General features: G+C 49.7%; 5 protein-coding genes across 5 annotated transcripts; 2 read left to right on the forward strand and 3 right to left on the reverse strand.

Moving 5' to 3' along the window:
* Window positions 1-408: 408 nt before the first annotated feature.
* Window positions 409-5,037, forward strand: ABOM_002574 (MFS transporter/fungal specific transcription factor domain-containing protein; the record flags this gene model as incomplete). Its single annotated transcript, XM_022529704.1, has 7 exons — window positions 409-555; window positions 613-639; window positions 696-1,466; window positions 1,515-1,906; window positions 2,449-2,660; window positions 2,716-3,132; window positions 3,185-5,037. 7 exons carry the CDS (start codon window positions 409-411, stop codon window positions 5,035-5,037), a joined length of 3,819 nt encoding a protein of 1,272 aa, XP_022391212.1.
* Window positions 5,038-5,176: 139 nt separating this feature from the next.
* ABOM_002575 (alkene reductase) lies at window positions 5,177-6,343 on the reverse strand (the record flags this gene model as incomplete). The annotated part of the gene is made up of 3 exons (XM_022529705.1): window positions 5,177-5,685; window positions 5,748-6,078; window positions 6,125-6,343. 3 exons carry the CDS (start codon window positions 6,341-6,343, stop codon window positions 5,177-5,179), a joined length of 1,059 nt encoding a protein of 352 aa, XP_022391105.1.
* A 768-nt stretch (window positions 6,344-7,111) lies between these two features.
* Window positions 7,112-10,240, reverse strand: ABOM_002576 (uncharacterized protein; the record flags this gene model as incomplete). Its single annotated transcript, XM_022529706.1, has 7 exons — window positions 7,112-7,993; window positions 8,048-8,358; window positions 8,402-9,038; window positions 9,420-9,551; window positions 9,599-9,959; window positions 10,007-10,170; window positions 10,229-10,240. The coding sequence occupies 7 exons, from the start codon at window positions 10,238-10,240 to the stop codon at window positions 7,112-7,114; spliced, it is 2,499 nt and encodes an 832-aa protein (XP_022391214.1).
* A 268-nt stretch (window positions 10,241-10,508) lies between these two features.
* ABOM_002577 (putative monooxygenase) lies at window positions 10,509-13,682 on the forward strand (the record flags this gene model as incomplete). Its single annotated transcript, XM_022529707.1, has 7 exons — window positions 10,509-11,214; window positions 11,262-11,400; window positions 11,472-11,600; window positions 11,653-11,979; window positions 12,337-13,149; window positions 13,204-13,429; window positions 13,482-13,682. The coding sequence occupies 7 exons, from the start codon at window positions 10,509-10,511 to the stop codon at window positions 13,680-13,682; spliced, it is 2,541 nt and encodes an 846-aa protein (XP_022391213.1).
* A 2,068-nt stretch (window positions 13,683-15,750) lies between these two features.
* Window positions 15,751-16,674, reverse strand: ABOM_002578 (uncharacterized protein; the record flags this gene model as incomplete). Its single annotated transcript, XM_022529708.1, has 1 exon — window positions 15,751-16,674. One exon carries the CDS (start codon window positions 16,672-16,674, stop codon window positions 15,751-15,753), a length of 924 nt encoding a protein of 307 aa, XP_022391204.1.
* Between the last annotated feature and the right edge of the window lie 7,806 nt (window positions 16,675-24,480).

The following is a 24,480-nucleotide window of genomic DNA, read 5'->3' on the forward strand; positions in this document are numbered from 1 at the left end:
CTCGAATATATCCCTCCCAAACCCCGTCGGGGTCTCCTCATTCCCCCCAAGATTCGGCCAGAAGGCCGATTTCCAACCCCTCGTGCACAATCGGGAGACAGCGAGGGCGAGGATGCGAGGGTGGGGGTGCTGCCCAAAGATGGGGTGATAGAGTTGGTGCATTGATAAGACGATCTGCAGGCAAGACGACAGCGCGAGGCAGGGTTGTTATCTCGGCACTCAGTCTCTAGCCTCGACTTGGCAATACTCCGTACTTTTGTACCCGCTATCATACCGCTTCTTTGGTAGATATGGGGTACGGTCAGAGCGAACTGGACTCTTCGTGAGCCATGTAACACCGGGAGTAGCATTTAAGGAGGCTGCCGGTGATAGAAAAATGGGAGAAAGGAAAACCAGAGCCCGCCCAATATGTCTGAACGGAAGCAGTCTGCGATGACATCCCCAGATGCCGAAGTAAGTATGGGGCAAAGCTCCACTGACGCAGACGCAGACGCCGACGCCGAACGGGCATACCGCAGAAAAGTGGACCTGTGGGTATTGCCAATGCTGTGCCTGGTGAGAATATCCAGACCGGTCGCAGACACCAAACCGATCCCAGACTGACGCCGGTAGATGTACTTCTTTGATTGCATGGATCGCGTGGGTCTTCATTGTCCTGATATAGTTGCACGCACAATACTAATTAATATGGCCAGAGTAACTTGGCAAATGCCAAAACCGACGGTCTCGACGACGACTTGCATTTTCAGGGCAATGATTACTCGTTACTGATTCTTCTCTTCTATATTCCATTCGGCCTCTTTGACCTGCCATGGAACCTGCTGATGAAGCGCTATTCGGGTCGAATTATGCTCTCATCCAGTAAGCTCATCCCAAGACACGGCGCCGAGGAAATAGCTAAATCGTCCGTTGTGATTCCTCCAGTGTCCGTGGTTTGGGGTATTCTTGCCCTTTGCCAGTGTGCCGCTAAGAACTTTGGTTCATTACTTGTCATTCGTATCATTCTCGGCATTTTTGAGGCAGGTTTCTTTGCTGGAGCCACCTTTTACTTGACCCTTTTCTACACTCGCGGGGAAATGGGTTTTCGCTTGGCCATTGTACAGTCATTCGCTGTTCTGGCTTCAGCATTTAGTGGACTGATCTCCTTCGGTGTATTCCAAATTGACAGTCCCTCGGTGAAAGGGTGGCAGTACTTATTTATCATCGAGGGGGGAATGACCTTGATAATTGGGGTTTTCGGCTTTCTGGTGCTCCCAGATAACCCACAACAGGCATGGTTCCTGAACGGTAGGGAGAGAGAGGCAGCCACTGCTCGACTCCTTCGAGACTCTTCATCAGAGGTTGCGACCAAGTTCAATCTTAAAGCTTGCTTTCAGTCTTGGGGCGACTGGCAGTTCCCCATTTGGTGTATCATATCGTTCACCTACCCAGTTGCTTACGCAACCGCAATGAACTTCTTCCCTCTAGTGAGTGCCTGATGATCGTCTCCGATCCTTCAGCCCTGACCGAAACAGATTGTGCAACGTCTCGGGTACTCTGTTGTCAAGACCAATTTGTGGACGGTTGCCCCAAATCTTGTGGGCGCAGTGGTGTTGCTCGGCGTCGCCAAATCATCCGACTATTTCCGCGAGCGAACCTTTCACATTGTATTCTCTCTCACCCTCTCCCTTGTGGGGATGGTTATTCTAGTTGCAATGGATGTTCTTCACCATAAGGGAGTGGCCTATTTTGCTTGTTTTCTCATGGCATCTGGCGCATATATCCCATCATGCCTGGTTCATGCTTGGCATAATAACAACAACGTCCATGAAAACTCCCGCGCGGCCAATACGGGGTTTCTGGTGGGTTTGGGGAATCTCGCCGGTGTCGTGAGTGCCGCTACGTTTCGGACTGAGTACGCCCCCAAGTATGTCGCACCCGGACTTGGAGAGAGGGAAGAGGAAGGCATTTGTGACTGACTCCGTGCAGATATCTTCCTACACTGATTGCGACGTGCTGTTGTAATGCTGTCTGCATCATCTTCGTGACCGGATTAGGCGTATGGATGCGGTTCGAGAATCGTCGTCGCGATCGGGAACAAGGAGTAAGACTACGAGAAGATGGAGTGGATACTAGTCAGTTCAAGGAGGGCAGTCAGAGCATGCAATGGCGGTACTTTTTGTAGATCATCCATTAGTGGCAGGTTATGGGTGGAGCAATCGATATATTAGGGCTATGTGTTCGACCACGGCAGCGTTCACAGTCGAGGATGGCAGAATCTTTACTTCATCTCTCGACATTGCTAGCCCACTTGGCATCGGGGTCATAATTGGTCACCCTGAGAGATAGGGAACAAGTGAAATTAGTCTATCAATCGATTTATCTCTGCATGAACTTCTCCCCACTGCCCCCGCATTCTTATCAGCGACATCGGTCATCCTTCCGACGGCCCCTGCGATTCTTATGCAGCTCCCAACTGCCACTCCCACCGATTCGAGGGCGCGATTACTCCAGATCCATTTGCAACACAATGAAGAATCACGCTTGTGAATATCCCGGCTGCGACAAAAGCTTCACTCGCGCCGAGCACCTCCGTCGGCATGCACTCAATCATGAACAGCCACGCAAGGGCTTTACCTGTAAGCGCTGCACGGTCCACTTTCAGCGTCCGGATCTACTCGGTAAGCGACAGTTTCATTCGACATTGATCGGAGTCCCCAAGGCTAATCGACTCAGCCCGACACATGCTGCGTCATGACAAACGAGATGAAGAAGCCGGCGGTCCAGGGCTAGGCGTCCTGAACACACGCAAGAGGACTCGCAGAGCTCGGGATGGCACCATCATAGTGCGCCCCTCGCAGCGAGAGATGCGGTCGGTAGCACGTTCGACAACCGCTTCCTTGTCGTCGGGCCAGGATCTCGTAGCAGAGGAAGAGGAAGAGCCCATGGACGAGGCCCCCATATCACCGCCGATTTCTGGCACCGATCCCACCTCCCTGCCGATTGTCGAGACGGATCCATTTCTAGCGCCAATGATGCCCGGTGGTCCCTTTGAACCCTATGTGGAGCCGATTCCAGGGCAGTTTGATGCAGCCGACGGTTCATTCAATGTCGGGTTGGGTGGCATGGGCGATTTCTTCAGCACGGACACAGGTATGGGTCGCACCTGGCTCCAGTCCCATCGTAACGTGTCTAATGCACATAGCAACCGACTTCAATCTTCCTTTTGCAGCGACCTGCAACTACAACTGGCTATTCGATGTCGCCTCCCTGGATGATGCCTTTCATCAATTCGATTTCCCGCTCGGCTTCGATACAGAGCCGTTCCCTGGCGCACTTAACACGGACTACAATCAGGCAGTGGAGAAGTACGATGGCCCATCCGCCTTGTTAGAGGTAGCATCTATGATGAACAAAGGACAAATGCCACAGTCGGCCCTGTCCCCGATTATGCCTGAGATCCTGGAGACAGACTGGATGTCCGGGACTTCTTTTCTGGGGCCCAGTCCGCCGCCACACTTGCCACGACTGTCGGAGAATTGCCGGCGAGGCATCCTATCCCTGGTGATGCAGGTATCCCCTGTCGGTATCGACGGTCGGCCACGGACGCTGGACTCGCCTCTGCTGACCCTGGGGGCTTTGCAAAGCTACTGTGATCTCTTCTTCACGCGCTTCAATGTTACATATCCCCTTGTCCATGAGGCAACCTTCAACCCAGAAACCGTGGACCCAATTTTCCTTGCGGCTGTTCTCTTCATGGGAGCGACCTACAGCACGCGTGAGGCTCATCAGCTCGCCGTGGGGATCCACGACAAACTTCGCAACCAGCTTTTGTGCCATGACGAGTTCTCACCACAGCCAGAGTTCTGGGTCTTGCAAGCCATGCTCCTCATTGACTGCTTTGGAAAGATGAGGGCCGGTCCCAAGCAGCGCGAGCGCGCTCAGCTCTTCCACTGTGTCCTCATTAAGCTCATTCGCCGTAGTAACTGCTGCAGTATACAAGACTCGCCTCATCTCGCGCGATCGGAGGATATCGATCAGGCATGGCGACAGGCGATGGATGCAGAACAGCGGAAAAGGCTGGCAATGCTTTGCTTTATGTGGGACACGCAGCACGCGGTTCTCTTCTCGCAATCCCTCTGCATGTCCGCATTTGAGATCCGGTCTGGTTTGCCCTGTAGCGCTGCCACCTGGGAAGCATCGTCCGCTCGAGAGTGGGCGCACCTCGCTTCCCGTGAAACAAACCGACCGTTCCTCGCCGTTCTCAAAGGCTACATCACCCCAGGATCGGTGTCTCGACCCCGAGACCTCAATGTCTTTGCTCGCACGGTGATCCTCCATGGCTTGATGTCGGTATCAGCCGATCTCAAGCGACGAGATCAAACCACACTACGGTCAGAAACGCCAGATCGGGTGGGTGCGTGGACGCCACGAATGAGCCGGTCCTATGTTCTATGGAAAGTAGACTTTGATGCAGATTGCCTGGCTATGAAACTGGCACAGACAGCAGATCCACGTCGTTTCACCGGGTTGAAAATGGCAGCCCATGCGCTCTATCATGCCTCCTGCCTGGCATTAAATGTGGAGATCCTCGACTTGCAGATTGTCGCGGGAGCAGTGCAGATTCTCGGACGAACAGTCACTCCCGCCGACCAGTCAAGGTCTCAGCAGAATATCGTTCGTTGGCTACACGATGACTCCGGGGCATCGACCGCTGTGGCACGGCATGCATCCCATCTGCTGCAGGATGCGGTGTTGAGTCTTCATGACTGGGACCAGGCAGATGCCTTTCATTTTCCCTGGTGTCTCTACTTGGCTACATTAGCCTGCTGGGTCTTTCATCGGGGCATGGATCCTTCGTCCTCCGAACCCCGACTGAATACCGATCTGTCTTCACTTATTGTCATGATGACCAACTGCCCCAGCACTACGGAGCTGGCTGCACTGTCCGGAAAGTATGATCCCAAACCGTTAGTAGCAGCGATGGCACAGCAACTAGCGACGGTCCGCTGGGCAGTGGTTCATGATGCCATGAAAGTACTAGTAGCCTTATCTTAATCATGTAGTAATTGCATTCGATGTTCTCCTCTGGCCTGCATCTATCTACTGTAGAAAGGGTAATCAATGTATCCCTTCTCCGCCGGGTCAGCCCCATAAAAGGTCGACCGATCATACGGGTTCAATGGCAGTCCCTCCTTCAACCGTCGAGGCAGATCAGGGTTCGAGATGAACCAGCGGCCGAAGACACGGCGTCGGCTCCGTCATCAATCAACTTCGGTCCCGCATTCTGAGGGTTGAAACTCCCCGCGGCCAGGAATGCGATGCCGCCCTTCTTGAGTGCTGGTCGGAACACATCCAAGGACGGTCTCTCCAACGCAAGCGAATCGATTTTGGCGTTTTCGTCCAGCACCTCGTCAAAGCGAGGCTCAACCATGTGCACGTATGCGGGTCGCGATTCCGTGGGGAGGCTGGCAATTTGCGAGCAGAGCGAGAGCCAGTGGACATTCGGGTTTGAGTCTCGAGTATCCTGGAAGTAGTTATATGGCGAGAGACGAATTCCGATACGGTCCGCCCCAATGGCCGCGGAGGCTGCTTTGAGTACTTCGAGAACAATACGGGACCGCTTCTCGATAGAGCCGCCATAGTCGTCTGTCCGATTATTCACATTGTCGTGTAGGAACTGGTCCAGGAGGTATCCATTTGCGGCTGTGTGATACTTTTCTCAGTGAACTGATTTCTTTCTTATCGGGTGTCTGTTCCGTTCATACCATGAATTTCAACCCCATCAAACCCGGCTTCAATGGCTCTTCTGGAGGCAGCGGCATATTCATTCACAGTCTCTTGGATCTCCTCCACACTCATGGGTCGCGGCGGCGTCGCAGCATACTCGCTACCGTCCAATGCCTTTCCGCTAATGGGAATGTCACTGGCACTCAGGGCCTGGTTTCCTTCGATGAATGACGGCACTGTCGCCCGACCAACATGCCATAATTGACAATATATGTAGGCGCCTTTGGCATGCACCGCATCTGTGACATTCTTCCAGCCGGCGATCTGTGAGGCCGTGAAAATACCGGGGACACCTGGATATCCAGCAGCCTGAGCTGTTAGCTAACGCCGTGGCTAGACGAGGATTCATACATACAAGTCGACTAATCGGAGTTGCCTCGGTCAGCATGAGACCTCCGGGTGAGGCTCGCTGTGAATAGTATTCAACATTCAGTTCATTGGGAACGAACACGCCGTCGGACTCCTTCGTCGATCGCATCCGAGTGCATGGAGCCTGGATAACTCGATGGCTTAGGGACACCGCACCCAAGCGTAGGGGCTGAAACAGAGGTCCAACAATATCGACTGAGCCCATTGTGAAGTAATTGGTTGTAGCTGGTATCTGTTGTTCCTGTGAGACAGGAACATCGCCGTTATATAACCCATGGCCACCCCGCTCCCATGACTAGGAGACGCGAAGGGTGGGACAACAGTGGGATAAGCCATCTTTGGTTGCAATTGTCAATCGAGAGTCCTTGAACTGTGACCCACCCCCACCATAACACTGCTCCTGCCCCCCACTCTCGCTCACGCAGCTCTGAGGGATGGTGACGTGCGTGCGGTCTAGTGTTCAGTCTCGGTATGACTGGTCTTGTGCCAGAGGGATTAGCGCGAGTGCCGCCTTGCGCCAATACACGCTCTCCCTACGTATGATGACATGTTAACAATAGAATCCAGCTTGGCTTGCCATAGAGCAACGTGAAGCCTTTAGAAATCATTGCCGTTCCACTTTCCCTTAAGGAAGTATGTGACATATTGTCGTACACATATGCATATTTCTGTACGGGGAGCCTTCCATTCCTCATCATCCATAGCCTCCAAAGTATAGTCCTTCTCCAATCATGAGATAGTTAAAAGCATCAGTAGCTGTAGGATAAACGAGATCAAAGCCATAACCCATCGTTCAGCTAGGCACAAAGTGCTTTCACTGTATACGTTCCTGTAGGCGATGAAATGGTCCACTTTGGGTGTGAAACCAGCTTGAATAATTATTAAATTTACGTTGTTAATTACCAGAGGAATCACATATAAACCTCGAGTCAGTTTTGTAAACTATCATCAATTTTAACAAAACAAATCTGCCCTACGCCATGAATGCAAAATAGCTCTCTATCCACTTCACTGCCTCAATGCCCGCCGTCGGTTCCCATGTATCAATATCTCCAACGTATCCATCGGGCCGCACAATCACTACACCTACCTGCTCTCCTCGCAATGGCCCAAGCCATTTCTCTGTGCAACGAGGTGCATCGACGTCGTCTAGATATAAGGTCCAGCGACTCTCTTGCAGTACCGTAGGTAAATCAGCAATTTCGAACTCGGACTTGGACGACTGAGTCACCATCGCATATGTGAAAGCACTGGACACGGACGTATATCGTTGTGGCTGCATGAAAGTGTCTGACGGGGCTGCTCCGTGGGGTTGAACCGCATACGACTGATCTGCTCGCGAGGATATCTTTCCCATCCCAGTCGCATTGTCGAGTCCCTCACAAAGGGTCCTCAGCCATCCCAGTGCCTTGGGAACATCTGGAATAAAGAAGTATACTCGGAACTGGCCCAACAGCGGGATATCAAGCTGGATATCAACCGGGTTGGCGTCAATGTACCGAGTCACTTTTGCTGGAAGCTGGAGAGTGCCGGGTCTCAGGGGGGTTGATCTGCCAGTACTGCCTCGGCTCAGCAGGCCCTGCGAATATTCTGCACCCACGCCAGAGATAAAGCGAATATTCTCATCAAAGTTCTTGGCAAGGGCAGCCTCCCCTTGCGAGAACGCTTTGCAATGCTGTGCGTCGAAGTTTATAAGATCGTAAGCAATCTTTTGCCGTTCCGCTTCGTAGGTGGCCAGAAGGGATGGTTGAGCCAAACCACGAATAACAAGATTCAGCTTCCATGCGAGATTGAAACTGTCATGCATGCTTGTATTCGCTCCTTGTGCTGCAAGCGCAGAGTGGCAGTGTCCAGCCTGTCGTGTTTTAGCATGAAGCAGGCGGGATACAGCGCGAGATCAGTGTCATACATCACCGGCAATGAAGATCCGCGCCTCGGAGTCCATGAAACGTTTTGCTACGCGTTGGCCCACCACGTAATTTCCGAACCATTCAATGGTCTTCCACTCAAGACGAAAGGGATGCATCGCATCTTTGGCTCGTTGCATGACATACTCGGGTGTGGCCTTGGACCTATCGACCCGTTCGCCGTCGGTCTCGCTTAGCTGAACGTATAATCGAGTCATGTTGCGTTCGCGAGGGATCCAAAGAATAGACCCGGCCAGGTCGGAACGCACCGCAACTTTGCTCCATAGGTCGGGAAAGTCGGTATCGATCACACCTATTCCTTAGTTTTATATCACATAAGAGCCAGGTGAACTCACCATCCAGCACACCCCATGAGGCATTGGTCACCTTCCCCTCCAATTGCGCATCTGGAATACATTCCCTCACCTTTGATCGAGCACCGTCACATCCCACTAGGTAGTCGGCGCGGATTGTCTGGACAGTCTTGCTCGCCAGGTCCTCATATACGACATCCAGTTGCCCGGTGCCTGCCACGCGTGAACAGGAGGCAAACCGACTATTTCTCATGACGACGACACCTCGCGCCTCCATATCATCGATCAGGACCTCCTCAACCATGCCCTGGTGTGCCAGAAGGATATAGGGATCGGAGGCGCCGACGAGACTCTCCGGGTAATGCGTTTGACGTCCTGTTCGGTGGAGCGGTTTATCTGCTGTGGATTGCTGGGACCTCTTAGCCACGGTCAAATGGGGTTTGATATAGTACTGGCTTACCCAGAAAGAAATATCATACACACGGGCGGCATTTCTCAACAAGGGATCCGCGAGTCGCATTTGCTTGAATGTCTCGATGGTCTTGGGTTGCATGCCATCCGCCTTGCCGGTGGAGGTCTTGTCCGGACGATCCTCCAAGATTTGCACATGAATACCCAATCGAACGAGATTGCATCTGCAAAAATATGAGTCGCCAAAGCCTGGTTGTTCGGAGCGGACCTACGCGAGCATCAACCCGGACGGCCCTGCGCCGACCACCACGACCGTAACCGAAGCATCAACGGGGCCTCTAGAACTATATCCTTCGTTGTCTACGCTGGGTGCCATGTTTTGCGACTCTTTGTTTTCAGCGAAATACAGCCGGCTCAACAAGTCCGCATCAAGATGGACCTCATATATTATAGAATATGAGAGATTAAATGCGGAGTAAGAGCCGACCCCCACTCTTGCCCTATCGCCGCTACCATCGAGTGACTCCCCCATCCACGATGATATCCTGCCCCGTCATGTACGCACTGGCATCGCTCGCTAAGAAAGTACACGCCCCCATGATATCCTCGGGCTCAGCAATACGGCCATTCATGGCTTCCGACTCCCAACCTTGCGCAAGATGGGGGAACTGTCAATGAAGTCAGCGTGGGACAGCACCGCAGTTGAGTCTTCTGGGAACCCTACAGCGGCAGTCATCTCTGTTCGCACATATCCGGGAGAAATGGAGTTCACTCGGATGCCCTGTCATGGTCAGTTGGCGTTTGGAAGGCACGGTGTCCAACACTCACGTATTCTGCCAGCTCTTTTGCGATGGCAGGGCACATAGATCGAACAGCTCCTTTGGTTCCACAGTATGCGCTGCATAGCTGGCTTCGCACCGCAATGTGGCTAGCCATGCTAGCTACAAGAATGATGCTCCCGTGCTTTGTTCCGTTCGCAATCATTTGTTTTGCGGCCAGCTGAGCAGTAAAGTATAGTCCAAGCACATTAATCGAGACCAGATCGTGGTGGTCTTTGTAGGTAAATTCCAGAAAAGGGAGATGGCGGTTGATCCCAGCGCATGGGACACAAATATCGAGAGCATTCTCGAAGTCCTTCTGGAACTGCGTGAATCCACCCTCCAGCGATTCCTGCGACGACACATCGACTCTATTTGGGGTCAGCCACTTAGCATGTATGAGATGGGGATCGCCAACCTGTAATACGCTGTGCGAACATTATAGTCCTTCTCAATGGTATAGAAAGCCGTGTCCGGATCTACCAGATCAAAGACGGCTATATTCGCCCCTGCTTCGGCCAGTCCACGCGCAAAAGCGAGTCCACAGCCTCGGGCGCCCCCCGTCACGAGCGCAGTTCGACCCTGGAGCGAAAACTGACCGGTCAGCGTTACGCGTGGATAGCCCAAAGGAACCACCTACTTTTGACATCATGGCAAATTTTGAAACCTGAACCGGAGCGTCAATGCTCTTCCATGTTCCACAATGCACCAGTTCATGGCTTTTAGCCCCTCAGATATAGCTGTGCCCCTTGCAGTATCGGATCTCGGCGGTTGGGTGGCCGGCGATAACCCCCATCTTTGATCCACGGACTCTCAAGCGCAAAGAAGCTATCATAAATACCCCCCATACACGAGTGCATCTCGGGATAGGATCCAAAACATACCCCACACGGCTGTCATCTGGTCCACTTTCGTTCACCATGGCTCCTCGCATTCACATCAAGCAACAACAGACCCGTTCCCAATCATGCCGACTGGACATTCTGATTGTCGGGGCTGGCCTGGCAGGACTTGGCTCCGCCATTAGTTGTGCTCTCGCCGGACACTCCGTTCATATTCTGGAAGCTGCCCAGGAAATAAAAGAAGTTGGCGCCGGTATTCAGGTTCTTCCGAATAGCTCGCGCGTTCTCCAGCATTGGGGTCTGGAGAAGGCGTTGACCCCGCATATGACGGTTCCCAGTGTGTGTAATTTTCTTGGATGGAAGGGAAACAAAATCTCCCACTTGGACTTTCACGAATCCGAGAGCAATTATCCCGGGACATGGTATCGGGATTTTCACCGTGCTGATCTCCAGCGGTGTCTGGTTGACCGAGCTCTGGAGCTTGGGGTACGGATGACCTGCAATGCACGCATCGGAACCGTTCATGTAAGCGACGACGGGGCCACAGCGGCAGTGGTGGCAGCGGATGGTAGGCAGTGGGAAGGAGATTTAGTGATCGGAGCCGACGGCGTGTTTGGAAAGCTGACGGAGGAGCTGCTTGGGCGCAGCGATCCGCCAGTCAAAACGGGAGATCTCGCATATCGTCTGTTGTTGTCCACGGAGGAGATGCGAAAAGACCCAGAACTGGCACCGTTTGTGAACCGTCCACAGGTCAATTATTGGCTGGGCCCAGATGCTCATGCTGGTTTGTTGCCTTTCGATGATTCTGTTTAATCAAGCTAACTATAGCAGTGAATTACGTACTTCGGGGCGGCGATCTATTCAACATGGTCTTGCTTGTGCCAGATGATATCCCCGAGGATTCCCTCGCATCGACGATCGAAGGCAATGTGGAGGAGATGTGCGCCTTGTTTCAAGGCTGGGACCCCCGGTAGGTGACTGCGACAGGTCCTTTACTGCCCCTGCAGCAACTAAGAACAATAGTATCCAAAAGCTACTCAGGCTCTGCCAGTCGGTGCAAAAATGGAGGCTTTGCATTCGCTTTGGGGAGTTCGATTGGTCTCATCCCTCCGGTTCCTGGATCATGCTGGGCGATGCTGTGCATGCGACCTTGCCGTATCTAGCTTCAGGGTATGATCTGACGGTTCCTGTGTCTACTTTGGAGTTAACGAGAATCTCTTAGGGCCGGGATGGCCTTTGAAGACGGTGCCGTTCTCGGGGAATGTTTATCTCGCCTCCCCGACCGTCCCGATATCGCGAAGACGTCGCCCGAGTTCCTCGATGCCAAAAGGCACGCCCTGTCCGTTTTCCAACGGTGTCGCAAGGAGCGTACATCGATGGTCGTAGATCGAGGAAACATCCAACAATATCTCTACCACCTGCACGACGGGGCCGAACAGCAGGAACGGGACCGCAAGATGCAGATGACACCCACGCTGAAGGCGAGGCTTTGGCTTGGAGAGATCCAGGCTTGGCGCCGAAACTATTGGGATATGATCATATTGCGGATGTGAGTTCTCCGGGTGGTGTTCTACGAGCACAACTAACAATAACCAGGTGGATCGCAATTGGGGTGTCCGACAAGAGAATGACCGGGTGGAGTCTCGACTATAGCGACCATGTGTAAATTGGATTGTTGGGGTCAAAGTGTGGCTAAAGAGTCTGTCTCATGCATGTCGAGCGGGCCCCCACTGCCCCCATCTTTGATATAGGATAGTTTATCAGCCTCCCCATTCTTGAGACCCTCTCCATTCCAGTAATTCAAGTAATTCCCCGCTCGGTCTATGCCGTATATAGCTGTCCCAAGGATCTTCGCGGCGATGGCAATCTGTAATTATTCTTGCTCCTAGAACACGCTAATACCCAGGTCTCTCCTAAAGATGTGGCAATTCTTGGGCTTCTCACCCAAGCAACCGGAGAAAGAGCCTCCACGGGGAATTCCTGCATCATGGTATCGCTCTGAGGAGATGTATCAGCTGGAACGCCGAGCTATCTTCTCCAAGCGCTGGCTGCTCCTCACCCATTCAAGCCGGTTCAACCAACAAGGCGACTTCCTCTCCTTCACCGTGGCAAACTTCTCCTTCTTCCTGGTCCGAGACCGTGACGGTCACATCAATGGGTTCCACAACATCTGTCGGCACCGCGCATTCCCCGTCGTTCAAAGTCGTTCGGGGTCGACCTCCATTCTGAGCTGCAAGTATCATGGGTGGTCCTACGGGCTCAAGGGAAACCTCGCCAAGGCACCGCGCTTCGAAACGGTGCCAGAATTCGACAAAAGCCAGCACGGGTTGCTTCCCGTCCATGTTCATATCGACAAGGCCGGCTTCGTTTGGGTGAATCTCCAGGCGGGCTCACCGGATGTCAGATGGGAGGACGAGTTCCGGAACATCGACGAGCAGCCACGGATGCAGGATTTCGATTTTGCCGGGGAATACACATTCGACCACTACTGGGAAATGGACTTGGATGCAAACTGGAAGGGAGTGATTGAGAACTACAACGAGTGTTATCATTGTGCCACTTCTCATCCGCTCATCAGTGGGGTGTCGGATCTGCCTCGCTATCGCGTGGAGCCCACGGCGGGATACATGGAGCATCACATCTTCAACAAGGAACAGATCGATGCCCAGTTTAAACGGGCCATTACTTATTTCTTCCCAACCACCTCAGTCACCGTCACGTAAGTAACAAAACAACGCGTACCGGCCTTGGACGTATATCGCTGACCAGGAAGTGACAAATTCTTCTATATCCAACGCATGATCCCGATCTCTGCAACCAAGAGTAAGATTGAGAACGAAGTATATCGTCATCAAGATGCGACAGACAAGGAATTCGATGACATCAACGCCTTTTATCGACAGGTGCTTGACGAGGATAAGGAGTTGTGCGAGGGCGCACAGGGCAATCTGGATGGGGGAGTCTTTGTCAACGGCGAGCTTCACCCGGACAAGGAACAGGTACGCCGTCCAGTCTTATACCAGGAGATTTCTCTCTGACCGGCGAGGTTAGGGCCCGATCTATTTCCAGAAGAGTGTGAAGGAGATGCTCGTGGAGCACCGAAAGAAGGAAGAGCAACAAGGCGGACACGAAATATGGCCTGCCCTTCCGAAACAACCTGAAAGCTGGACTGAGAAGTTGGCTGACGAAGAGCGATTCTGTTCACAATTAGAGGCCGCCACTTGCATGAACCGGCCGGAACTGACATGGTGATGCTAATGTATGCTCGCAGGCTAACCGCTCTCATGATCAAAGTACTGTGTCACCGATCTATCAAGCTTGTACCATTATATTGACCAGGATCATATCGAATCTGCCTTTGATCACTATCCCCAAGCACTAAAGACATACTATACCACAACTCTTCCCCGGTGGATCTCGATCGGAAACTCGGCCGGATGGAAATCCTACGAGCCAGTGACTTGTACGACTCGTACAGCCGAGGTGTTCGGAATCTCTAGTGTTTATTTTATTTATTTTTTTTATTCAAGGATCCGATTGGCCAGATATATGGTCATCGCAAGACTGGCATTGATGTGGATTGATATTGAGTATTTGAGTCGCGTCAATCGGGAATTGTTTGATGGCACAAGTCGAATTCTGCCAGTAAAGTACCGACTCAGGAAGGCGGTGGCAAGGAGCCGTCTAATCGATGCCCTTTTGTCTTTGCCTTTGCCTTTTTTGAAAGATTTTTGTTTTTTTTTTTTGTTTTTTTTTGTCCTTCTTTCATTGTGGTGGAACCAGATTTATAAAGGTGAAAGGACTGGAGATGTACGAATTGCGAGTCAAAAACATGGGCAACATCCTCTGACCGTAGGTTATGAATGTGAGCCTGCGAATATATATAAAAACCTCCAATATCCATACAAGCACACCACAACATGGAGTGACAATTTACAGGACCTCTGATTCTCTTACGTGGCCTAACAAAGTAGAATGTCTTGGGAATGACCTCAGAATAGATACTTCTATTGCCAAAGGAATCTCCTGAGTTGAGATTGTTAATTCAAACAACGCCTTGTTTGTTTGCGTCTTCCTGGAATTGGATGGAAGAACTCACGTGTGCGGCAGGCGTCTCTAGCGCAGCAGAGCCTGGTGTTTCCCCCGGGAGATAAACAACAGGTATAATCCTCTTCAATCGAAGAGCCAGTACATACGACCACAGGGTGTGGAGAACAGGGCTTCCCGTCCGCTCAGCCGTACTTAAGCCACACGCCGGGAGGTTAGTAGTTGGGTGGGTGACCACCAGCGAATCCCTCCTGTTGTATGTTTTTGCTACCCATATTTTTTTTGACTTGTTGCTTAGTGCCCTTGCCGCCTTGCCACTCAGCCCTTGCTTGAGTGACGTGGTCCCTCGGCTGAACCTGCTATGTTCCTTTGCCAATGCAATACCTGCCCCTTTCCTCACCGTTGCTATTTTTTTTTGGGTACAACCAGGTCTATATAGTATTTAAAAAACTTGCTGACGCTGTATCAGATATGTTGTGGCAATGACCACTGTCTGGTCGTTATAGAACCCCTATGAGCGCGATAAACGAATGATTGAGGCCAGAAGATAGATGCACAGGTACTAACCGACTTTAGAGACACGGGCCGCAGCAGCTCTGATACACTAAAGGTGGAGCATGGCAGGTCTACCAAAGATGGCACGCCAGTACCCTGGCTCGGGGGGTGCAGGGCAGACTGGGGAGAATCCCGCCCCAGACCGAGTCACCATACATGGGCCTCCGTTTGGAACCAAAGCCGCCCCTCCAGTACTGCCAACACCGCGTATCTTTGTTTATTGCCTTCCGAGGTAGGCCTAGCGTGGATAGTCAAATTGAATTGGTTTGGCTTGTTGTAGGTGCATTAAGGCCTACCTACGCGACCTACGCGACCTACAGCCTTCCTCCCTGTCTCACAGATATGGATCGTTAATGGAGTTGGGCAAACTAGAATGAAGGGCCCAAGGTGCGCTCGTAGTTCGCTCATTCTATGACCCCATATCTTCGCTTACTGGATAGTGAATATTTTGCAGTCTATTGGGGACCCCAAGTAGGTGTTGGGCGGTGCAAGGTCCGAGCGTACATTAAGAACCGACGGTTTCCAAACAAGGAAAAGGCTTTGAATATAGTGCATCTACACAGTTTGTTCGCTCAATGACTCCCATTCAATTTAGTAAATCTGCATCTGGAGATTGCCTTTGCCCTCGACCACCTCTGATTCAATCTTCCTAACTTAACAAAACTACTAAGTCTGTATCAGGCTCATAGAATAATGATCGAATAATTTCTATGGGGTTTCACTCGGGGTTCAAAATGGACTCAACCTCGAAATATATCTGCCCCCCGATCTCTATGTTGTGATCAACATTGAGGATTACCTCGTCCGAGAGTTTGGTATGTGTATCAACAAACTCATTATCCGAATCGAACTCGAACTCTTCGCTACTATCATCACTGTCGCCAAGAGCCAGGTGATAGGCCTTTGCCCTTTTCTGGAGCCCCAAAACTGGAGTTTTGATGCCGAAGCCCGGCAACAGGCAGCCGTGGCGTTTCAAATCGACGACAGAGTATGATACCGCAAAGATCTCTTCCTCCTCAGAGAATAATTCACGACTGTTTAGTGTCTCGGAACATATCTGAGGCTGGAGAGTGAAATTCAATACGTCTCCAGCAGGTACGCTGAGAAAACTCGACACCGGAACGTTGACACCAAAGCCATTTTCCGTGCTAGATGTGCTCTCAATCGTCCAGGTTGTTCCAACAGCAGTGAGAAAGCCAGTGACCAGGTACGCACGGTGAGTTTTTGTGCGTTCCAAGAGCTCTTGAACATCTTGAGCATAGTGTTCATTCTGCATGAGAACTTTGAAGCAGTGTTCAGGATTGGGCAGCGCGTACTGCTTCACAATGTTGCTGTCAAGTTGGCGTTTTTCTATCGAGCCGCGTGTGACATCAATATGTAACAGTATGGATAATTGGGCGCGTATGCCCTTTTTACGAGCAACTTGGATCAGATCCTTTCGGTTGGTCGTCAAAACGGGCTCTGGAAGGATATCAGGGATGATATCATTCGTGTTATGCGATGGCTGACCGGGGGTACGAGAAGGCGATGGCGCGAATCTGGTCTGGGGCAGCGAGAACGTCTCTACAACCCGACAAATAAAACTATCAATCTCGCTTTTGGGCACCCGCTCATCAAGAAGAAAGTATCGCCGCTGGGCCATTATGATGGGTGGAGGAAAGTGAGAAATTTGGCGGTTGGGTGGGGTATTTATAGCCTACCTACTGCTAGTAGTTACTATCTAAGCCGCTTACGGCAGTGCAGTACTACGAAGGACAGGGATGTGAGGCTTTCCGACCCCGCCCCCTTTTCGTTTAATGGGGAATTTTTGACTCTTTGCCTACATGCTCACTCTGAAACTCTGACGTAGCGATGTTGGTTGAGATCCAAGCTCGATCGGTGCTGTCGACGCCGACAGAATCACGCAACAGCACAACCCCCCAGCGAACAGAATGGGCGGTGCACATTCATGTAGCGGGAAAACAAGTCAGACGTGATGTTTCACTGAAGGACCCTCTTACTCGAGGGCAACATGGAGCTTGTCGTTGGTATCTCGAGAAGTACCTGCAAACATCTCCTTATTCAGCCGACATTGAGAAACAGGCCCGAAAACTGTTAGAAGAGTATCCAAAACGACTCTGGCGGGATCTCTGTCTTACGAAGGTGCTTTCATTGTTTGATAACACACACCAGGAAAGCCCGAGACTTTGCACAATTCGTGTCACTGAAAGCGAGAATGTATCAAAAGATTCTGGAAATACCATTCACCAGCTCTTTTGGGAGACTTTGGAGTATATCGATGAAGGTGCCGCATCTGGATGGAAGTTCACTATCGAGCGACAATTTCTTCCAATAGAAAGATGTGGATTTCCTCTAAGAGAACAAATGAGAAATACGAAGAGGATCAACATGCTCCTGGTTATTGGAAGGGATACGACCAGAAACTCGAAGAAGTACGATGATGTGAGCCCACTGTTGGCTTTCAAAGCAGTCAGCCAAGTCCAGAAAAGTCTCAATTCAAGTGGAAGCCCCCTGCAAATTCATCTCGAGGTGGCTCGCCCCGGTACCTTTGCTTCATTTGAAGGCCATCTGCGGCGCACAAAGGAACAACATGGGCCTGGATACTTTCAAATTGTACACTTTGATCTGCATGGGGCGGTGAAAACATGGAGTCGAAAGGATGGAAAGAAAACAAAAGCTGGCATCCTCTACTTCACATGTGGAGAATCGAACAAAACTCGGCCGGTCCTCGCGTTAAAAGTAGCCGCTGTTCTCAGACAGTATAATATTCCATTGGTCATACTGAATGCTTGCAACTCAGCAACGGCATATTCCGGCGAAGATGCCAATATCGCTGGTGTATTGCAGAAGAAAGGAGGTGTCCGCAACGTCCTCGCTATGTCATTTAGGATTTCCAGTGCAACAGCGGAACTTTTCCTGACCAGATTCTACTTTTTCTTTCTTGTTGGTCGGCTAACGCTGTCTGCCTCCTCAAGAGAGGCACGGCGGTCTCTGCGGTTAAATACCCTCCGCCCAGCGAGGTTCGGATTAGAACGAGAGCTACTTGACGCCTTCGTCCCTGTTCTTTACGGCCCCGGGGATATTTGTGCTCTCGCCGAGGATGAGTCATTAGGGGAAAGCTGTCTACAATATGACGTTCCATATCGCTCCGTTTCTCCAACACTCCATTTACCGTCAAATATTGTGGGTCGGGATTTCGACCTACTAAGATTAGAGAAAGCCCTCTGTCAAGATTCAGTAATCTACTTACACGGACCAACAGGAGTTGGCAAAACTTCTCTTCTACAATATGCATCCACCCTATGGCAGCACACGCATTGGGCAGATGCGGTAGTCACAATCGATTTCAGCGCAGAAAAGATATCTTCTGCAGCTGACTTCGCAAATGCCGCTTTGAATCAGCTTCTCCAGGTATATGATTCAGCGGCAAGATCAGGACTATGGATAATACCTTCCCTACGAATGCAATCTCACGATCTGGAAGCAGTCAAGGATATACTTCGTGAGATCATCAGTACCTGTAAAGTTGTCTTCATCGTGGATGGTCTCAATATACTTTCATCTCCTTCTCAAGCCATAGCTGATACTTCCTGCTTTGACTCTGGATACCTCGATATTTTTGAGTTGATTAAATCGATTATAATACCTCCTACCTTGTGTAGCACTGAGAGAGGCAGTTGGTTGATCGTGGCTGCTCGGCATCCAAATGTCGAATGGATAAGACATGCGTTAGGGCCCACAAGCGAGCCCCGTTGCTTAAAACTGCAAGGGTTAGATCTGGCAGACAGCATGGAGTTGTCTCAAAAGGTTCTAAGTGATGCAGGTGAAGATGTCTCGAAATGGGATTACCAAGATTTTGATTGGCTTGTGGCATGCATTGGCCTTCTGCAGGGCATTCCTCTCGCCATCAAGGAAATTTTGCCCATTCAACAAAAGCTTTCTATTCCATGGCGAGAGTTCTACTCAGAATTGCATGGTGAGTTATCGCCTTCACTAGGAGCTTTGGCATTTATTGAATCGGAGTCCTACGCCGTCCTCAAGGAGATTGTTCTTATCTGTGAGACATTTCCGCGCCATGTGTTTGTGCTATTATCACTCCTGGGCAGCTACTGGGGTGAAAGTGCGTCAGTACATTGCCTTTGGCGACTTTTCATGGCTGCTACCAGAGAGGAAACTAAGGACGAGGATCGGATATCGCCTGAACCGGAAGACTTTACAGCATGGGTCGTACCCATACTGTCATTTGCTTTCCATAGAGGATACATTTATAGTGACTCAGGCTCCCACGCTACGTCCTTTCAAGTTCACCCACTGTTCACTATTTATGCCCGTACCTTGGTGCCTCATATGAACCCGCATTTAAAGCATCCCTGGATGCGAGAGCTCATTCTGAAGTCGATCCAGCTAAAACAACTTGAAGAGCAGGGGTTTGCTGATAGCTCAAATGAATCATTCGCAGAAAGAGCAACATTGAACGATGAGGCAAACCTTCTTACATCTATCAGGCTATGTCTCGAGCTCTCGCACATAATACCAGCATTTGAATGGCCAACACACGCTCTTTATATCTATCTCTCTGACCACCGGTTGCCAATAAATCTGGCTGATAGCTTTCTAGATTTCCTAAAATTATGTATAGAGCCGTGCCATATTTCTGGAGATAAGTGGCCCACGCCAGAATTTTGCGTTCTGATGATCTCTCATATCTACCAAAATCCCCAATTATGTTTCTGGCTTCGTGGGCGGTGCCAAGAGATCACGCATCTTCTTTTGGATATCATGAAGATTCTGGACGAATATCATGAAAAAGATCCAAGTCTGCAGACTGTGCTAGACAAGGCAATCTTATTCGTGATTCTGTTTCAATATCAAAGCGCCTTTGACCCTGATATCAGCACTATCGATTCCACTTCAAAGGCTGAAGTCATCCTTAACGAGATTACCGTATATCGACAGACCAAGGATCTACCGGAGGAAGACCTGAGACAAGGACTCGACATGATCATCCGCACCATCGAAGACATCAAAAGTTCCAAATCTAGCTCACCACCAGAGGAAAATATCGGCATGCCTCGTTGGCAGGCAATTTTTGCGGGAATACTGGATAGATACGCAGATACCGAGCTTGAACAATCCTCTAGCTTCTCGCTCGTCGATCTCGAGTTGGACGTGCCTGAAAAAGATGATGCTCTTTTCATGTTTCTCCAAAACCTAGAAGAAGCAAACGATACAGGTGACTGGCTCGACTCAGTTCACTATCATAGATCGCTCTTAGAGGGTGCAATAGCCAACTTTTCCTACGACGAGGCTGGTCAGCATCTATTGGCTATCCATCGCATCTGGAAGACTGCCGGCTGTGAGAATCCGCTCCCAGATTTCGACAGGGTGAACAAGGAGATCGATCATCTTCGAGCTCAGTTTCAGTTTTTACTAAGCACCTTTCCATCATCAGAAGGCAAACGTCTAAGAGACGGCATACGAGCACAAAAGGAGTTGATATCCGCGATGGCTGACATAACTCCTCTGCTTTCTTTTGTTGGCAATTATCAATCGGATAAGATTGCCGCAGAGCAAGGCAGCGGTGGTTATTTACCAGGTCTCTCTCGGGAAGAGATGATCAGACTCGTCAGAAAGCACATAAAAAATATTACTTGTGCAGAGATGGTGGCTGAGGTGGAGAATTTCCTCGAGATCTGGATGCTAGCCAGGCAGGCGATGGCTGAAACTCAATACAGGTCTTGCTTGAAGCATTTGGATTGCATAGAAAAGATGCTTGAGAAAAGCGAATACTTACGCGATTGCTTCGACGTAGTCGAACAGATCAAAACCATTCGCCAGAAATGCCACGAGGGGCAGTCTTGGGTCGATCAACTCCATGCTCAGGTCGATGCTGTATTAACTGGGGATTTCGATCGCGCTCGTTCTATCCTTGACGGAATCTCGGACCCTGACCTAAGGTCCCCTGAGAGTTTCCCCGCGTTGTATCATGCTCTCGAACTGGAACATCTGGCAAGAGAGCTAATGGACGCGAGAAAGCTCCAAGACTTTTCGAGGGTCAGAGAGTTGCACTCCAAATATACTAGCATCTGGTATGACCCGAAGAATAAGCTTTCGTACATCGAAGAAATACAAGATGCGATCGCGGAGAACCTGGAGTGGCTGCTCCAACGATCTCGCGACGGGAAGCAGTGGCAAGTGGGCATCGAGCTTTGTGAGGAGGGTTTGCAATACTGTGACGCCCGAGATGAGGAGACTTCTTTCGAGCGCGCACAATTATGCAAATGGAGGGAAGGTTTTGAAGTGGGACTTGTTTTGGAGTCGCTTGATACAGCAGAAGCTGCGGAGGATTTAAGTGCATGTCTTGAATTATTCAATAGTCTCGCAAGGATCCGCTCAAACCAGACGCAAACCATCGTTATAGGTCGCAGGGACTACATAATGCTGAGCGACAAACAGATGGAATTCCTGAGGTGGTGCTATGAAGATGGATGCATACCCTGCGCAAGGTGGTGTCGCTGCCGTGAGATCCAGCCCTGTACGTTTGAAGAGCAGAAATATCAGCAGTATCAGAAGAAACGGCATGATCGGTCGCTTTTTCGTGCACCGTTCGGCTGTCCGCATCGTTCCCAGTGCGTGGAGGGCTTTTGCTTTCTAGGTTATTAGAAGACTTCAAAATAAGATGCATGGAGTAAGCATTTGGTATAAATCCATTTAGCGTACCACACAACAGTTTTTTATTTGTCAATACTTTTCTACCGTATACTCATTGAAAAAGATCAAAGGACGTTTATCGTTTCTCAATCCCTGCATGGTCCTTTTGCAGGTACAAGCGATCTTGACTACTTGTATAGACAGCCGTAATAAGTCCGTTAACTTATAGTGGTAGTAGCTGCTCTTTCCCTAGATATGGTGAAGTTGTACTGATATAACTAACTGTATTTAACCCACACGTAAGAGATAATTGGTTATTGAAGGGGATGTAGCTCAACTTATCTGGATAGGAATTAGGGTATATAAGAAGAGAGGCCACTTGATTTGAGATTAGGAATGTGGATATTAAAAGGATGTAGTTACAAGTCTTGAATTATTAATTCCTTATATTGATGATCTATGTTAGTGAAGGACTCGGATATATATATGATGTCTATATGTTGTTATATTTGTGCTCTTCGTAGCTACTATAACTTGTAATCTTTTTGGCTAGAAATCTGTCTTGGCCAGCCCCTATCTCTCAGTTTATCCTTTCTTTAGTTTTAGTATTTTGTTTTGATGTACTCTTTCCTCCCAGAGTGTTTACGTGTTATTTTTGATATCTTATAATTTTGTTATCAATATTGTCAAAAATGTTTAAGAGATACTTATTTTCTTTAGTCTTTATAGTAGCTGAAGGAGTGACTTGATTAAGTAATAGGCTAAAGAAAGAGAGTGAGAAAAGAGTTTATATATGATGAGAGTCTCCTTAAATTTTTCACTGCTGCAGTTCCCAAATGCCACCTTTGATATACCATATATTTTCGGCTCTTCAGGTGAAGAGACCCGTTAGGGCGGCAAGCCACCTAGCACAAACTCGTAGGCGCTAAGTGATCACCAACATACAATATCTGTTGTATGTTTTTTTTCTTCTGTCCCTTTCTATAGACAGATCTTTTTGGAATTTATATTTGCTTCCTTTCGCTATACTGAGGCTAATTACACCTGTGGAATGATGTTGCCGAGCGAATATATTATGACACTTAACACTCAACATGGGATATGTGTTCCCTGTAGCTGCGGTGGGTGGGTCAATCTCTCCCACCCCCTTTGCGCTGTCGGGTTGGGTTGTCCTGACCACGTTGCCAGCAAGAAAGGACAACTTCGATACTAATTGCGATACGGCTGCTTCAAGAACTGATATGCCTTCGGCTGCATCTTGCGACGAGAAAGTTAACTTACCCGTTATATAAACACAAGGCATAGTATTGTCCAAGGGTGAGAGAGTGTAGGGCTTGAACGATGGTAAAGCCGCTGACTGATGCACTTGGTTTCCCATGTTGTCTTGAACATCTGATGTATCAGGACCTGGAAACTTTAAGCAACAGCACGGGAATCTTGTAAGGCGCAGAGCCGTTTTTATTGGGAGAGGGAGGTTATGAGTGATTAGTACTGTAGAAAAGGCTTTAACCCACCTATGTATAACCGTCTTGGCATGAGGCCAACTGAGTGAACTGGATAGAGGGTTCGTGTTGCGGAATCCAGACCTGGGCTCTCTGGGACAGTGCAGTGTTCCTAGGAATGACCGAGGCTAGACATAACACCATCGAGGAATCTCCGCAGGAAGTCTGCTCAATACTTAAAGAAATTTGAGAAGCTATCCGAACTTGGTCCGTCGCATTGGCTGAAGCAGAACTGGAAAGCCCGGTGGGTCTGGTACTCGACTAGAGGTGCACTTCAGGTCTTTTAGGACTTCGATATTCGCTAATATTCTTTATAGGAGGCCTCCCATTGTGATTTGTTATCACAATCCAAGGGATAATACTTCCCGTAGGACAGCGATAAAACGGTCTGAATCGAACTGTCTTGATATCTCCCTGTATATTGGGTTTGAAACACAATGTGACCTGTCTCTAACTGAAAAGCCTAGTGGGTCTGGCCTTGTTCTAGAGCTATGCTTCAGGTGATCATTGTTATCATGATGCAAGGGATACTGCCTGCAGTGAGACCGGGATGAAGCCATCTGACTTGAGCTGTCACGATGCCCGTCCCGGAGGCCGCATTACAGCGATATAATCGCAGTATCCTGCTGAGAGCTCAAAATACTCAGTATGTTCGCCCCGACTGGATCCTCCTTTTCGCTCATTTTTTTGTAATTGTTGCTGATATTGAGGCTGGATCCTGTTGGAAACATCAGGATCTGGAAGACTAGTAGGGGCGATTATACTGCTCAGGAATTGACCGCTTTATCCTCTCGTTGTCACAACGTCTCACCGCAGTACACGAGATGTGGGGATATTATGCACCTTGCTAGTAGACAGTGAGTTTCTGTTATGTATCTCTTATCCACCCACGAAGTTCTGGATTAATTCATTGGCCTGAATTGACAGACTTTTGGATATGTCGTTTTACTCCGGAGTACATATTCTTCCCGGAAGCGAACGGTCCAAGACGAAATCCTAATATTATAGGCCGTAGGTTTCAGTACTTACTCTTTCTTTCTTCTAGTTTTCTCATAGAGATTATCTACTTTTCCTCTCATCTATCACCTGATACTCTAGATTCAAACCAATTTCGCCTAATACTATGAGTTAATAGCAAACCAGATTGGCTTCAATAGGAGCGACAACCCTCAACGAGATACGATGAAGATTGTTGTCACACTGGATCATCAATAGATTGAACCTATTTGGCGAGATTAAGTTGGGTGAGAGCGACCTCAGTGGATATAGGCACACCTAGCGGCGTCTGACTTTGG

The sequence above is a fragment of the Aspergillus bombycis genome (assembly GCF_001792695.1).
Source record: "Aspergillus bombycis strain NRRL26010 chromosome Unknown contig00023, whole genome shotgun sequence".
Classification (NCBI taxonomy): Eukaryota; Fungi; Ascomycota; class Eurotiomycetes; order Eurotiales; family Aspergillaceae; genus Aspergillus; species Aspergillus bombycis.